Source organism: Macadamia integrifolia, chromosome 2 (assembly GCF_013358625.1).
Source record: "Macadamia integrifolia cultivar HAES 741 chromosome 2, SCU_Mint_v3, whole genome shotgun sequence".
NCBI classification, from domain to species: domain Eukaryota; kingdom Viridiplantae; phylum Streptophyta; class Magnoliopsida; order Proteales; family Proteaceae; genus Macadamia; species Macadamia integrifolia.
Genome location: NC_056558.1, coordinates 27,366,474 through 27,382,062, shown reverse-complemented (window position 1 = coordinate 27,382,062; position 15,589 = coordinate 27,366,474). Strand labels below are relative to the sequence as shown.

At 38.5% G+C, this 15,589-nt stretch overlaps 1 protein-coding gene across 3 annotated transcripts; it reads left to right on the top strand.

Annotated features, from left to right (window-relative positions):
- Nucleotides 1-2,902: 2,902 nt before the first annotated feature.
- On the top strand, nucleotides 2,903-14,005 carry LOC122091684 (F-box/kelch-repeat protein At5g15710-like). 3 transcript variants are annotated; one of them, XR_006143992.1, is made up of 2 exons: nucleotides 2,903-6,826; nucleotides 13,736-14,005. XR_006143992.1 is itself a non-coding variant. In XM_042661737.1 (2 exons), the coding sequence occupies exon 1, from the start codon at nucleotides 3,140-3,142 to the stop codon at nucleotides 4,232-4,234; it is 1,095 nt and encodes a 364-aa protein (XP_042517671.1). In that variant the 5' UTR covers nucleotides 2,904-3,139; the 3' UTR covers nucleotides 4,235-4,278; nucleotides 13,736-14,005. The 3 variants fall into 3 exon arrangements, 1 of the variants encoding a protein (XP_042517671.1); XR_006143990.1 differs by having other exon boundaries at nucleotides 2,903-10,500; XM_042661737.1 differs by having other exon boundaries at nucleotides 2,904-4,278.
- The last annotated feature ends 1,584 nt before the right edge of the window (nucleotides 14,006-15,589 follow it).

The window sequence follows — 15,589 nt, the reverse complement described above, 5'->3', positions numbered from 1 at the left end:
CAACCCTAACAAATTTCTACCAAATTTAGCAAATTACCACTCTAGGGAAAGAGAAATATATAGGAAATTTAGTTTGTTTGTTTGTGACTAATTTATAACACACATTACCCACCCAACAAGGCTAAAGGCTAGGAAGCCCATATATGGAATGGCTCCATGGCTCTTCTCCCCTCACCTTGCATGAAAACCGCAACGTCACCCTCTAATCGGCAGCAAAAGAGAAAGATGGCAAGCACAAAGATTGCTATTGCATTGCTTTTAATCTCCACCATGACTGTGTTGTGCATAGCTCAAGCCCGAGCAACGGTTTCATCATCATCTCCTGCGTCTCCTGCATCTTCACCAACCGCAGACTCGTCGGGAACAGATCCAAGAACACCTGAAGAATGTTACAACACTTGCTACAAGTCTGTTATCAAACATGAAACCCAGGAGAAGTGTCAAGATGATTGTACAAAGCTTTGTTACCCTGATTTTCCTTACAATGATGATGCACTTACTATGATTGGAGTTGATTCAACACCATAATTTATGTTCATTCAGTGCAATGGATAGGGTTCCTCGACGCTCTGGGTCACCCCAATCCTACGATCATTCTCTGGTCCTTGAACTCTATGGAGAACAGTCGGATTCCTAAGCCAACATATTCTTCTTCCTGTTTTTCCTTTGTTTATCTATTTCATGTAACACATTTTTTTTATATATATTTTAGAATGTGTATGTTTTTGTGGATTGAATTTAGCATCATTCTAGCACACAATGGTTTCCTCTTTGGTTTGGTTGTTCTTGGTTCTCTTTTTTTTTTTGTTAACCAAATGTGTTCAGGCCAGTTTACGCGCACCTCGACTAATCCTCGGGGAGACTAGTGCAGTAACCCACCACCACGGTGGTTCTCTCTGTTTCAAAGTAAAACTGAATACCATCCTGCTCTGAAAGCCTTGTATGCCAGAATACTAAACACAGACTCTTTAATTTCCTCTTAAAGGGAGAGACATCAATTTTGAATTTTCCTCATCATATATAATTTAACCAAGAAGCTTTCAACAAACCAAGGATCAAGAGGATCAAAGTAATTTAAATACTATTTTATGGGATGCAAACAAACGGGCAATGGATGGTGTATCAAAGATTTAATTACATTTTTTTTTTTTTCTAACGAGTGTGTCAGGTTAGCGTCGGTTCCTATGAGAACCATAAAAACTGTGGGCCTGGCCCCAAGAGGATAAAGGGAGTCGAACTCAAGAAACATGTTGATTTAGGGGTGCTCCTTTGCCAATCGAATATCAATCCAAAATGTATGAAATAGTTTGTCTACGGAGATGTTGATTAGCAATGGCACGATAAAATTTATTAATTTCTATCACCTTCTATCACATAGAACACCTTAGATTTTTTCGAATAAATAAATTTACTTAGTTGTTGTTAAATAATTAATATTATTATGGAAAAATGGTTTATGTGGGAAGGACTGTAACCCTTACACCTAGCCACAATAGCGAGCGAAATGACCAGTTCACACTTCACCCCTTATGAATTAGAAAATGACGTCCATGTTGATGCTTCCTCATGCGCTTGTGCAAGAGCCACACTTTCTCTATTATCATTGAGTAATAAGATAGTAGATGGTGCTTGTTAGGCCTCCAACTTATGAAAATGGTCAAAAAAAGAAGTTTAAAATTTTATAAATGGCCCAAAATAATTTCTATTCCATTTAATGCTGAAAACCATAAAACTATTTAATTTACGGACGAGATTTTAGATCTTAAAATATCTCATTTTGACCTCTCCAAAAAAATTGTTGATGCTAAAACCAAGCCACTAGAAAATTGATATATTCTCATTTTTTTAAATGGTTTGATTGGGTTCATATGGAAGAAAGTTAGGTTATAATCAAAATCAACATAGGGAAAAAAAGGTAAGTAGCATTCTTCCAAATAGACATCCAACTAGAACTAGGGTTAGCCATTATAGAACGCAGCCCTAAAATGATATAGAAAAGTAATAGAAAAATAAAAACAAACAATCACACAATGCACATAGATTTACGAGGTTCGACAAGATTGCCTATGTCCTTAGTGAAATGCGATCATTCTTTATTATCAATGGAGGATAGGGTTACAATACTCATCCTTACATCTCTCTCAACTTGCTTGTATAGAAAGAAAACCACACTACAAATATGTAGCAAACTGGACATAAGAAATTTACAAGTACACAGCGAAATCTTATTCGTTTAACGTTTTTCACACTTAGACACAATTGAACGTGAAAATACCGATTGCACGAGGCAGTTGGGTCTTAAGTCTAATCATGGAAACGCTAGAGAGACAGGGTTCACCAGATCTCTCATACAATAGTTTAAAAAATCTTCCAACCGAAAACAGTCCTTCCTTTTACCAAAAAAAAAAAAAAAAAAACAATCCTTCCTCCAACCAAAAACTAGTATTAATGCCACCCAACTTACGAAAACTCCTTACTAATTAGGAGTCTTTTCCTTTTGGTAAGATTATTGATTATGAGTCATCACCAAGAGCAAGGTTCATTGACCTGCCACGTGTCGGCTGTGGATGATGCCGTATTCATATAAATATATATATATATATTATTTTATATTTTTTTATTTTTTTATAAATTGCCGTATTCATATTAATTTTCCATAAAAAGGGGAAGAGTAATTGGTGATCAATCGTCTACAGTGTAACGATATCCCATCATAAAAAAATGAAACCTCCTTGATCGCACATGTGATCAAGGATTCTACCTCCCTGATCTGATGCAATCACAAATATTAAGGTGCCACATCATCAACCATGATACATCATCGATACGCTACATAATTACCCAGAAGCGAAGAAAGGTTGAAGCAATCCTTTGCTACACCTCCCACACGAAATGCTAATTGCTAACCAACCGAACCCATTAAGACCGAACAAATCTCTATTGTCTGAAACGCTTTTTTTATCCTTCTCATGCTTCCTCTCTCTGGATCTTCTCCTTCTCCTTCTCCTTCTCCTTCTCCTTCTCTATCTAGGTTTTGGTCCTCATTAGGGTTTCCTCTCTCTCTCTCTTTCCTTCGCCTTTCTCTAGGAAGAATCAATCCTCGGAAGAAGCGCAACCGAAGAATTAAGAATCATAAGCAATGGTGGAACGAGGAGCGCTCTTCAATCGATTACCGGAAGAACTAACCGAGAGAATCCTCGCCTACCTCCCGATCTCCACTATCTTCCGCTGCCGCTGCGTCTGCAAGCACTGGAACAAACTCCTCACTACCAATTCCTTCCTTGAATCCTGGGGTGAATTCTCCCCCAAAGACGTCTGGTTCCTTGTCTACCACACGAGACGAACCGTCGCCGCCTACAGCCCTCGATCGGGTTGGTGGAATAATCTCCCCTTATTCGAACGATGTTCCCTCGATTCATCGCAGGTACTCCTCTTAGCCTCTTCAGGCGGATTCCTCTGCTTTCGCAATCGGAATTCCGATTATCCTACTCTTATCGTCTGTAATCCCGTCACTAGCACCCATAGGGTCCTCCCTGAGATGCCCCAGATTCGTTACATCGACATCGTGGGCATGGTTGCTGATAGGGTTTCTGGGTCTTACACGATTCTGGTCACTGGAACCCCTGAACCTACCTGTAATGAGAGTATTACTGAGGTTTACGACTCGAGAACGCAGAGGTGGGAGCAACACTGTCGTTCCCAGCAAGAGTTCTTGCAGTTTTGGTACGAAGTTCACGCGATTTGGCATGATGGGTTCTTCTATTGCCTTGCGACTCCGCTCAATACGTCCCAAGGTTACCGATTGATTGCTTATGATATGGAGAAGAGGGAGTGGATCGATTTGAATGTGAAAATGCCTTCTGGCGATCTACGGTGCCCATCGTTGCTAATCTGTCAGGGTAAGTTGCTGTTGGCTGGAAAGATTGTGGAAGATTATCTGATTAGGAGTATCTGTATATGGGAGCTTGATAATTTGAAATGGGTCAAGGTTGTGGAGATGCCTGATGAGGTGTTGAAGAAGATACATTCACCTCATTCGGTGTTGATACAGTGCCAGGGATATGGGGATCTTCTGTGCTTTAGTACGCACCGAGGATGGCAGTCTATAATCTATGATTTGTCGAAGCGTACTTGGAATTGGCTGCCGGAGAATGACGTGAGCAAGTCGCAGGCAATGGGACGGAATAACCTTGTTGGGTTGCCGTACGAGCCTAGTTTGTGTGCAAGAGTCTAAATTGTTTGGCTGGAAGGAAATGGATTGGTACTTGCATTGGATTGGTTGGTGCATCTCAAGCTGACCTCCTTTTTTAATATCACTCATGGCTGTTGACATGAAATTCTTGCTAACTATCAAGATCACCTGAATCTATGTGAAATGTTGACATCTTTTCCGTGCTTTCTTTGATCGATCCTTTGCTAGCTTGGAAACTGCTCATATAACAGTCATTGTCCTGTATAAAATTGAAAATTTTCTTACATGTGATTGTTATGCTTCATGTTTATCATATATGACCTTATGATGGTTGTTATTTCACTCAGTCAATTGATGATAGAGGTTCCTGGAAGGTTTCAATAGACACCAATTCTGTGGGCTTTAATGAGGTCTTCAGAAAGTCAGAGCAACCGTTGATTGTGGAGAGCTTGAGGGGTGATTGAAATACATTCTGTTTCCTCTCATGTCTTCTTCTTATATTCTGATTTAGTGGGATTCCCTGATTCTTTGATGATTTGACTGAAATTTGGAGGTATATGTGATGTTTGTAGAGTTTGTAACTCTGAGCTTAAAATTTGCTTTCTTTAGTTTGATGCTGTTTCAGTCGCAAAACTGGGATAGCTTTTAGTCATAATCTGTGTGTTCCACTTTTCTGCTCTAATCTCTGATCTATGATCCCAAATTAGATTTAATAAGATAAATGATCTGTCTGATGAATCTCCACCCTTGATTTATCTGCATAGTAATGTTGTCTGCCTGTGGGGAGGCAAGTTCTCTTCTGTAGTCTATTGTATTAGTGGTCATAAGACAAATCAATCTTTGGCTCCATGGATATCTTTTAGCTCCGGGTGGAGCGCTTGGAATTTTGAGCCCGTGGATAACTGTCTGACATGAGATGTGATTCTCATTTGTATGTGTCTATGATCTTGTCATAGACGTGGATTGGTGTGATTTATCCAATTCACAGTGGTGTCCACATTCAAAGCCAGCATCCAGTGAAGAACTTCGTTTGGATTGCGACTCTTAACCCTTGCATGAGGCCTGAAGTGAGGTATATCTCTTGGCTTCTGGTTTGGCTGAGAGTGCTGTTGTGGGTATTGGATGGTTCATAAAAGATATGGCAGGTCATGGAGATTCTTACTTTTCCAACAGACTCATGCACTTGCTTTGGCTTTTGTTCATTTTGGTCAATTAGAGCTGATGACTTAGCCAAGCAGGGATTTTACAGAGGGGTTCTTTGGATGGTTTTAAGTCACATCAAAGGTTGTTGCTGATAACAAATGTTGGTCAGTCCTATACTCCTATCAGTGTTTAGATGCTGGAGACTACCTTCTTCTTTTTTTTTTTTTTTTTTTTTTCGTGCTTGTGACATAACTCAATATAATACTACAAACATATCCTCCACTATTAATCTCAGTATTGGTGGCACCTCCTTCCTACCATATGTGAGTAGCTTTATCCTTTCTATATGCTTCATCATGGATTCCCTTCTGGGCCTATTAAGAATAATCTTCATGATTTTCTTTTTCTAATGTCCGCAACTTCTATTTGGTTAAGGTTCAGAAAAATTTTCCCTGGACACACTATCTCTTTGCTTTTTTTTGTTTTCAAACTTTGTTAAAGAGTATACCATGGGAGTACAATATTGTAGGTGTAGCTAACCAGGATATGGGGAGTGTTCCTATCATGGTATATTTTCTTTTCTTTTATGTTTTTGGTTATTTATGGGTTTTAGATCTAGATTTGTACCACTTGGATTCTGATTTGTATTAGTTAACAACAAGGCTATATATACAGGTTGAGAAAACCACGATAGATATACTAAATCTATTGTGGTTCAGCTCTTTCTTCTTCCTCCTTTGTTTCTTCTTCTTCTTCTTTCCTCCTCTTCTTCAAGCTCTTGTGCAGATTGATTCTTAGTTTCTTCATTTTCACATGGTTTGGTAGTTCATTCAAGGACTGCTATTTTTGGTTGCAACAACCTATGCTGCCTTCAAAGTACCTACAGCCCTAGTTGATAAATTGTCTGTCAGGTCTGTCAAGTGTATTTTTTTTTCAGTTCCTTCTCAGAAATGGTGCAAGTGTTATGATCCTTTTATTCATTGGCAGTTTGTTAGTGCCAATGTTACATTTTTTAGAATACTTCATATTGTTCCCTCCCTGCTCCTATTTCTACTTCAAATGCAGATACTGATTGTGCCCCTTATTCCTATACTTGTTCCCTCTGATGATGTTCTTGCCACTACTAATCTTGCGCCCGTGCAAGTTTATCTTCATCGTAAGAAGGCAGTGCAGTCTACTTCAGCAGTCTTTGCTCAGCCCACTATATAGTCTAATCCTGGTCTAAGGTTCCTCCTATCTTTTCGTCTCCTATTGACTTACTGGTTGTTCTTTGCTCTAAAAAAATCCATGATCGCTTACGTTTAGAAAATTATGTTTCTATATCTTACCTTCCATCTCCGCTATGTAATTTTGCTTTTTCTATGTCTACTAACTCCATTCCGAAAAATTATCACGAGGCTTTATCTCATCCTGGGTGAAAAGAGGCTATGGAAACAGAAATGGATGGCTTTCTTTCTCATTAGAGATGGACTCTTATGGATTTGCCTCCAGGTAAAGATCTTGTACAATCTCATATGGCTCAATTGAACGACTCACGCCCCAGTTGGTTGAAGGGTTATACACATACATATGCTGTGGATTATTTGAAATATTCTCCTATGTTGCTCACCTTAATTGTCTGTGTTCTAAAATCTGCTGTAGTAATTTAGACTGGCCTCTTTATTGTGCACTGGGTAGGCCTTTTTTTTTTCTTGTCACGTGGAGAAGTAAGAACCAAAAGATTGTGGCTAGATCTGATGCTGAAGCTGAGTATGGGCTATGACTCATGCTACAACTGAATTAATTTGGTTGAAGTCATTACTTCAAGAGTTGATTTTCCCGGTTACTAAATCGATGAAGATGTTTTATGACAATCAAGCTGCTATATATACACATTTCCAGCAACGGTGTTTCATGAAAGGACCAAACACGATCATTTTGTGCAAATTGCTGTTATGAGGAAATTAATTTTTACTCCATTTGTTTCTTCTGCAAATCAGCTGAGTGATATGTTTACCAAGCATCTGTACCTTCCAGAATGATTGGTCCAAGCTGGGCATGGGTGACTTATATGCTCCAGCTTGAGGGGGAGTGTTGAAGAGTGTACCATGGAGGTTCAATATTTATGTACCATGGGCGTACAACATTGTAGGTGTAGCTAACCATGATAGGGGGAGTGTCCTTATCGTGGTGTCTTTTCTTCCATTTTTATTTTTTGGTTATTTATGAGTTTTAGATCTAGACATGTATCAATCCTACTTAGATTCTGATTTGCATTAATTAATGGCAAGGTTATATATCTATATATATATATATATATACAGGTTGAGAGGGCCATAATTGATATACTGAATCTTCACGGTTCAGCTCTTTCTTCTTCTTGCTTTGCGTCTTCTTCTTCTCTCCTCTCCTTCAAGCTCTTGTGCAGATTGGCTGTTAGTTTCTTCATAACTTGTTAGTTAGAAGGGACTTACTTCTTACTTTCATTTTTTCCATCAACTAGGAGGGAGAGGCTGAACAGGATATTGTCCACAAAATTGGAGCATGAAAAAGCTGATAGAAGTGGAGAGGTACTTCTGAAGTTCTGTGTGATTTACTCATGCCTTGCTTTCTGGTAGAGAATGAGTGGAAGAGGCTGTGCTGATGATGTTAGAATGAATGAGTGGTTAGACTAGAAAAGAGGGAGTGTAGTTGTTGGTCTTCGGCAAAGCACCAAATAGTTGATAATAATGTGAGTAATTTGACTGATGGCCTGGTTATTTGCAAATTGCAAGGAAGATCGATTGCCTTGCTAGTGATGAGTGAGTTGGCATAAGTTGAAGGCTTAAAAAGGATTAGGCGAAGGCCTGAATGGATGCAGATCAAGGTAGTGAGAGAAAAATGATTTTGGGAAGATTTGGCCCAAGATAGGGGAATACCAAGCAAGATCCATATAAGTGATCTGAAGGCAATACAAAACAATATTAACACAAGCGACTCCTTAACTTGCTTTGGATAATCTAGTTGACTTAAGTTGAACTAAGCGTATTTAAATCATGAAATCAACTCTTTTTTTATTTGTTTTTGATAGTTTATTTTTCATTATTTTTTTTACTTATATATATATATATATATAGGGAAAAGGCCAAGTATGCTAGCAGGTTACCTTGGAATTAGGCATGCTAGCATCTGTTAGCGCTTAGATGAAACATAAGAAATCTCATCCGTTGGTAACAGTTGTCTTATATGATCTGCCCAATACCGCCACTCTACGGTCTTTCTTCTTTTTCAACCTTTCCCCTTCCTCTCAGTCTCTAGTTCTGCCTCCCTTCCAAAAGAATTGTCGATCCCTGCTGCCTCTCTCTCTCTCTCTACCCTACAAAGCATTTTCTCCCAAATCTGAAATAGAAGAAAGGACAAAGTTTTCCAAATTGTAGAGCACTAGAGCTGTACCTTAGGAGATAACCCGTCCCCGAACAGAAGACAAAAGCTTCTTGGTGGACACAGACGGGTATATAATGGTATCTTCTCTGGCTTACCTCAACGTTCCGCCCTCGTCGAGAGCCAATTAGATCCATCGTCAGACCCCACAATCTTCATGTGACGAGAATTTCAGAACAGATCTCCATTTCAACTTTAAAACCCCATTTGAACTTAGGCAGCTCCATTCTCACATACTCTGTTCTTCCTCTGTCTTTGGTTTTGCCTCCTTTCCAAAAAAATTGTCGATCCCTGCTGCCTCTCTCTATCTCTCTCTTCCTCTTCTACAAAGCATTTCTCCCAAATCTGCACTTCCTATTTCTTTCTCCATTCAATTCCTTCTTCCTCATGCACACACAAATATAAAGAGGGAAAAAAGGGGAGAGAGATAGAGAGAGAAACCGAAAGCGAGATTATCGTGAAGATCAACAATTTGCTTTCCTTGAATCTCGTTGATAAGAGACAAGGAGGAGAAAGAAAAAGCGAAAAATAAAAAAGAGATAACAGAACAAATTCTCTTGCCTAAGCTTCAACATGTTTACTGAGAATGAAATAAAAAAAAAAAAGTTTAGAAAAATAGGAAAAGCAACGTTAAGTGTAGGAGCAGGATTGTAACTGAAGAATAAGCACATAATAGAAAATAGAGGAGGTGGGATTGCAAGCAAGGTGAGGGTGCAGGTTTGCAAAAGAGATTAACCCTCACCTTGGCTGGGATGTTAATTAGCAGAGGGAGGGAAGCAAAGCCTGGTTGTGGTCAGTCGAGGTAGAGGGAGTTGGGATTTTGGTAAAAACAAATGGTGAAGGTCGTGTTGCGATGGCGATGGCAGGGGCGGGGATTTGTACAGAGACGAACAAGAAGGAGAAAGGTAGAAGAAGAAGAAGGATTGTTGAACCGAGTGTTGGGAAGGGGTGGCAAGTTGTATAGAGGCTAAAGAGGCGGAGCGGCGGGAGGAGGGAGATCCAGTAGAGGGCGGTGAGAGGGAGAGGATTCAGGTCAAGCAGGGAGGGAAAAAAAAAGTGGGGGGGGAGAAGGTGCATTAGCGGTGGATTGAAGGTTGGGACCTCTTCTCTCAATCCAATGGTTTTATTTAAGGTGATTGAATCCTACGCTTAAAATTCTGCTAGCACGTAAGATTCCTAAGTAACCCGCTAGCATACCTATCACTCTCCCATATATATATATATATATATATTGTTACATGTAACTACCAAGGTTTAAAGTCTTGATACTTTATTGGTCCGATATGTACCGACCAGTCTTGTTGGTAGCATTTTTTCTTTTCTGTTTCAACCCTTCGATGTGCCTTTAGGCCTTCTGGTGTTAGAATAGATCCATTCCCAAAAACTCATACCAGACAGTGATAGGTCATCTGTATAGTTCTGCATTAGAAAACACTAACTGTGAGCATTTCTCTCTCTCTCTCTCCCTCTCTCCCTCTTTTTCCGTGCCCTAAACTTATGTGCTCAGTTGCTATAGTCATTCCTTTATGTAGGAGCACTAGTTATGGCAGGTTGGTTTTTGGACAGAAATGTATCTACTTGTGGTCTTTTCTATCTTCAGACAAAAAATTCCAATCAGTTGATCTCCATTTTATGGAAAAATTTTTATCCTACTGAAATGGATTGAGTTCTTATACAATATCTGCTGTCAAAATACTTGATAGAGAGTTACTCAAAGCACACAGGATTGAAGCGAAATGGTACACATGTATGAGGGAGTTTTTGAGGTAATAGTTGCTAAAGCTCTCACTTTTTTCTTCTCTTATAATTGGTCGGATGCATTGTAAAAGTTACTCCTATTCTTTAATTCTTACCCTTCTTTAAATGTTGCTGTTAAAGTAAGGTCTCCAGTTTTGGGTTTTCATTTTATTGGTAATAAAAGTTCCTCTGGGAAAGTTGTAGGAAAGCTGATTATTTAGGCATCAGTCATAGGAAATTTTGCTGGGAGTAGTTATTTAATTATTTGTTGAGATCATTCTTTGCGCTACTTTATTACCTGGTCTAGATAGAGAGCACATAGATGCTGTGTTGAGCATTGGAGATGTTAAAAGAATAATGTGTTACTAGAGGGAAAGCTGATCACCAATTAATACAATAATTAACTTGATATTGTCTTAATTGTGTCAGTCTTGTAGGATGAGGCTGTTCTGTTAACCTGTTTAGTCCATGTAATGGTTTATACAAGTAAATGAAATTGTCAAAGTTTAGTTGGGGAATCCTCCAGATCTTCAGCCTATAGCCTTGGGGCACTGTCCTGCTGCCAGTTGATTTATTGTATTGTTCATAGTTGACAAGAATGTATCGTTGTCCTATTATTGTATTCTGGTCCTGGACTGTTATTGAATGCTTGCAGGTTTCTATGATTTCCTGTTATTTTATATAGAGACTATAGAACTGAATTTGAATGGATTAAGCAGAATCAAAGAAGAAAAGGAGGACTTGAATTGGTCCCACGGTGGTTCATTCCTCGACTTATTAGGAATCCAATCCAGTTCTGGTTGTGGGGTCAGTTTAGGAGTTATTTTTTGCCTTGCTTTTATATGTTTGATTGTGAATAGTATTGGCTGGAATTAGGACAGTAGTTTCTGAAATGTGAAAGGTATGTAAATCCTAGACGGATTATGAGTTCCCATAGGTTGGTTGATAGCTTAGTGTGTCAGAGATTTATGTTTTCCTTATTAGTCTGGGATTTGGTCCAATCAGTCCAAAACAGTTCATGAGTCAATCTCCATATAAATGTAAAGGCTCACAGCCTACACCTTGATTTTATGAAACACAGGTCAGTTCTCTCCATATCTGCTGTGGTTTATGTACGTCTTTTTGAGTAGATTCTCTGGTCAATTTGGTGGATTCCCCCGGCCTGTTTACCTTCTAATCTTCTATTTTCTAATTCTATCACACAGCAGATCAGAATCTCCTTTTCTAAACCTGTGGCTCCCCTGTTTCATTCAAGTTTGCTGATTGCTTTCCACTTTAATCTCTCTCTGAATATTGATCTTATATATCTGAAAGCTTGCATATTAGTTTTTGGTCATCAGCTCTCTGAAATCTGGGTTCAATTTCTGAGAACTATTAGTTGATATTCAAGTTATGGATATCCAACTTAGTTTCCAGTTAGCTAGGGCTTGTATGCACAGCCCAATCTAGAGTTCTGTTTTAATGTACATTTTCCGGGCCTTCTCTAGTGATTCTTATTAGCACTCGACCAGCAAAGCTGCCCCATCTTGTCACTCTGTTACAAGTTATCAATTTTCTCCCTGACTGTTCTCTAGTTCTCTGTTTGGTGATCCTGTTCTGCTAGTCAGTTTTATTTCTTCTATTTTGAAACTGGTTTTGCACTTATTGAATTTTACCCACCTTCATTTCCTTTACTTTAGACAGGTCTCTTTTGTAGTTCTATTCATATCATGTTTCACCGTTAATGCTCTAATATGTCAAGTAGGGGCATCAAACTCGCACTTAGATTACAGATTGATGAGGTGAGGGTGAGAGTGGTTGAAATTTTTGGATGGGAAGTTAACAGAACACAATTCTGTGATTCTGAGCCTGCAACTTCAACGGATTTGGTAGTACATTTTAACCTTTAGAAACAGAGAAATAGAAGTTGGCTCTAACCAGATTACCATCACCTTGTCGATTAATTTGCTCCTCTTGACTTAAATCAAACCACCTCCAGTGAAATCAACTACCAGTCTCCTGAATTGCCTTTGTTTCAGAGAGCTGCTCCTTTGGACCAAATCAAAATGCGTGATCTTGTTCCCCTTCTGATGACCCACACTGCCCTTTTCCCCCACTCATCTCCATCAAATGGAGGGGTGAATCATGTTGTACCCCAAAACAGGGGCTTTGCTCGTCTCTTCTAATCACAAACCTGGCTCTGCCCTCCTTTCTGTGTGTGTGTGTGATACACAACCTTCGACAAACAAGACTTGCTGATCCTCCTGCTCAACTCTCTTACCATTTCCCCCCATTTTCTATTAGATTGTAAAAATGGTGAATGAATAAAATTATTACTCTCTCTCTCTCTCTCTCTCTCTCTCACACACACACACACACACACACACACACACACACACACACGCAAACACACACACACATGGCCTTTGACACATACAATGCTCTTATCAATTTTTTCATTTTAGATTAAATTATTGTAATTTTATATGTTTTATGTATTTATACATGCATACCTTCATATATGTATGTGTATATACACACACATGTATATATATACACCACTCTCTGAAGGTGTTCTCAAATTTTACCAAAATGTAAATTTGATGCTCTCTTACTCACTGCCACTCTCGCTTTTTATGTTTTGGGCATTGAGGATACACCATATTAAATCATCTTTAGCATTATTCCATTTATTTATTTAAATGATCTTTTAATGCTTATCAAGTTTTAACCCTGGATCACTGGGCAAACAATTTGCTTGTGTTCAAAATGTTTTTTTTTTTTTTTTTTTGCAAGATCGTCTTTGGGCACATACTTTATCTACACCTTTGTTCTGGTCTGCATCTTTGGGCAGTTCTTCCTTGTTCTTTACTATTTGAGGGATTAGTATTTTTTCCACAATGTGCTGTGTTTTTCATTAACAATGTACTATTGACTAATTGGTTTTTAAAAACTGTAATACATGTTATTGTTTCTAGTACTCCTGTTCTGACCGTCATCTGTGACCCCATTTTACTGTGTACAAAGGAATCAGAAAAGGTGGACATAAGAATCCACTATTGTGATACCAAAGACTAGTAATGTCAAAGACAACCGTTTTAGCTCTTTAATTGGATTGTTAATCATTGAGGTTGTTCTTTCCGTATCAGTATGCACTAGTTAATCCTTAAGAACATCTGGATTTCACCAAATTATCTTTCTGATACTGTTATTAGCTTTGGAATTTAGTTATTCACATTTTATTGTTAAAGGAATTAATGTGCTTTCTTTCTTGAATTCTCACAGCCCTAGATCAAGCAGGTTTTGCTACCACAGTCAAAGGCAGGTAAAGCCGTGGTGCCTCGGGGGCAGATCAAATCATGGAAATTGCAGGCCCATGATTTTGCTAATCACTTCTGCTTTTCATGTTAATGTTTCCTGGTATATCTCTTTGGTAATTGATTCTTCAATATTTAATAAGATCAGATACTTGCTGTCTGGTTTAAAATGTGTTCATATCTCAGCCCTTTAGAGACCTGCTTTTGCTTCTTAGTATAATAAGATCTTCTCATGGAATAGCTGTATTCTTTATAATGTCATGCTTATTTAGAATAAGAAATGTTTTACTGTGTATGCACTTGAGGTTTGAGGTAAAATTATGTGGCTTTCCAGAAGTACACTTGGCACTTGAGAATCAGAAACTTGGTTATCCATTTGAGGAATACATGCAAAGGGAGCAGTGTACACCAGACGCCTGAGCGGCTGAGCATAAGCTGGATTGCCATTACAACTCTATGCGATGATTTAGTTTTAAGTTCATGGCAAGACTTGTTTATCTTGGTACCCAAGAAGAAGATAAAAAAAAGAAAAAAGAAAAAAAGAAAAAAGAAAAAAGAGATTTGTTTTATCTTCTATGCATTGTATGCACCACGGCTCACCAACTAGGAGATTCAAACCTGAGACCTCCTGGTGAGCATGAGTTTTTTATGCACCACAGCTCATCAATTACACTAGGTAGTTGTTATGCATTATAGTTTTCCCATATCATGGAAACCCTTTTACAAAATACATAGCCCCACATTAAAGATGTGTGTTTGGGAGTCCGTGATGATTAAATAAACCAAGATTTTACCTTGAATGCAATTTTAGAGATACGCTTAAGCGAAAGCGTAGGGGGTCCGTCTTTACATTGCTGGTTTGTGTTTTGGACTGAATCCCTAAACCAGTACGTCGTAACTTCTGTATTTATTATCATCTTCATTGCGGCTGCTGGTATTGATGGTATTCGTGGATCTGTTTCTAGGTCTATTTTATAGTAACAATATTATCTCTGGGTGCCATTATTCCTATTTAGGATTGTACTTTTAACTGGATTGCACTTTTACCTGATATATGGGAAGTGGCATCCGTAGATGAAACAGGGCCCTACATTAAAAATTGAGCTGCTATCGCCAAAATTTGAAGGAAAGATTTGCTTATCCAGTAGAGACTTTAACATCCCAACTGGATCATCACCGTGCAAACCCTTTAATATGATAATGCCCATGCAAACCATGCACGTATCAGGTGTACTAATTGGATGTAATCCTGGCATTGGGAAACATATATTAGCATTCAAATTTCAATATAAAAGGCTCATCCATTATTCAAATTTTATTGCGTCAAAAAAAAAAAAAAAGGAAAAAGGAAACTAGAAGGCGGCATGGTCTCTGCCCTCAGACACAAGGAGGGGTTAAATGACCACCTACCTCATGAAAAATGGAAATGTTGAACATCAATATGTGTTCCCATTGGTCCATGTGTTAGTACAGGGTCATGCTACCTCTTAGAAAACCCTCTCCCACTAAAAGTTTATAGTGAAATAATAACTATTTTCATATTATAAAAAATGTTTAGGGTAGTTATCCATGTAAAAACGGAATGTGGTGTTTAATCTAATCAATCAATTTTTATGAATTTTAATCTAAATCATTTATTCCCATTCAAAGTTGGGGCCTGGGGGTGTGCACAATATTGAGTGACGGTTTTTATTTTTTGGGTAACGGTTTAGAGTTATGGTATACATGCATGCCATTGTAAAGAAAGTATTTGATAGAATTGTACTTCAAAATTTAACTTGGGGCTAATCTAAGCGATGTCTTTTCTATCCAACAGTCAAAA

What these genes read in the sequence shown, in the direction of transcription:
- LOC122091684 (XM_042661737.1), top strand. Translation starts at nt 3,140, where the DNA reads ATGGTGGAACGAGGAGCGCTCTTCAATCGATTACCGGAAGAACTAACC.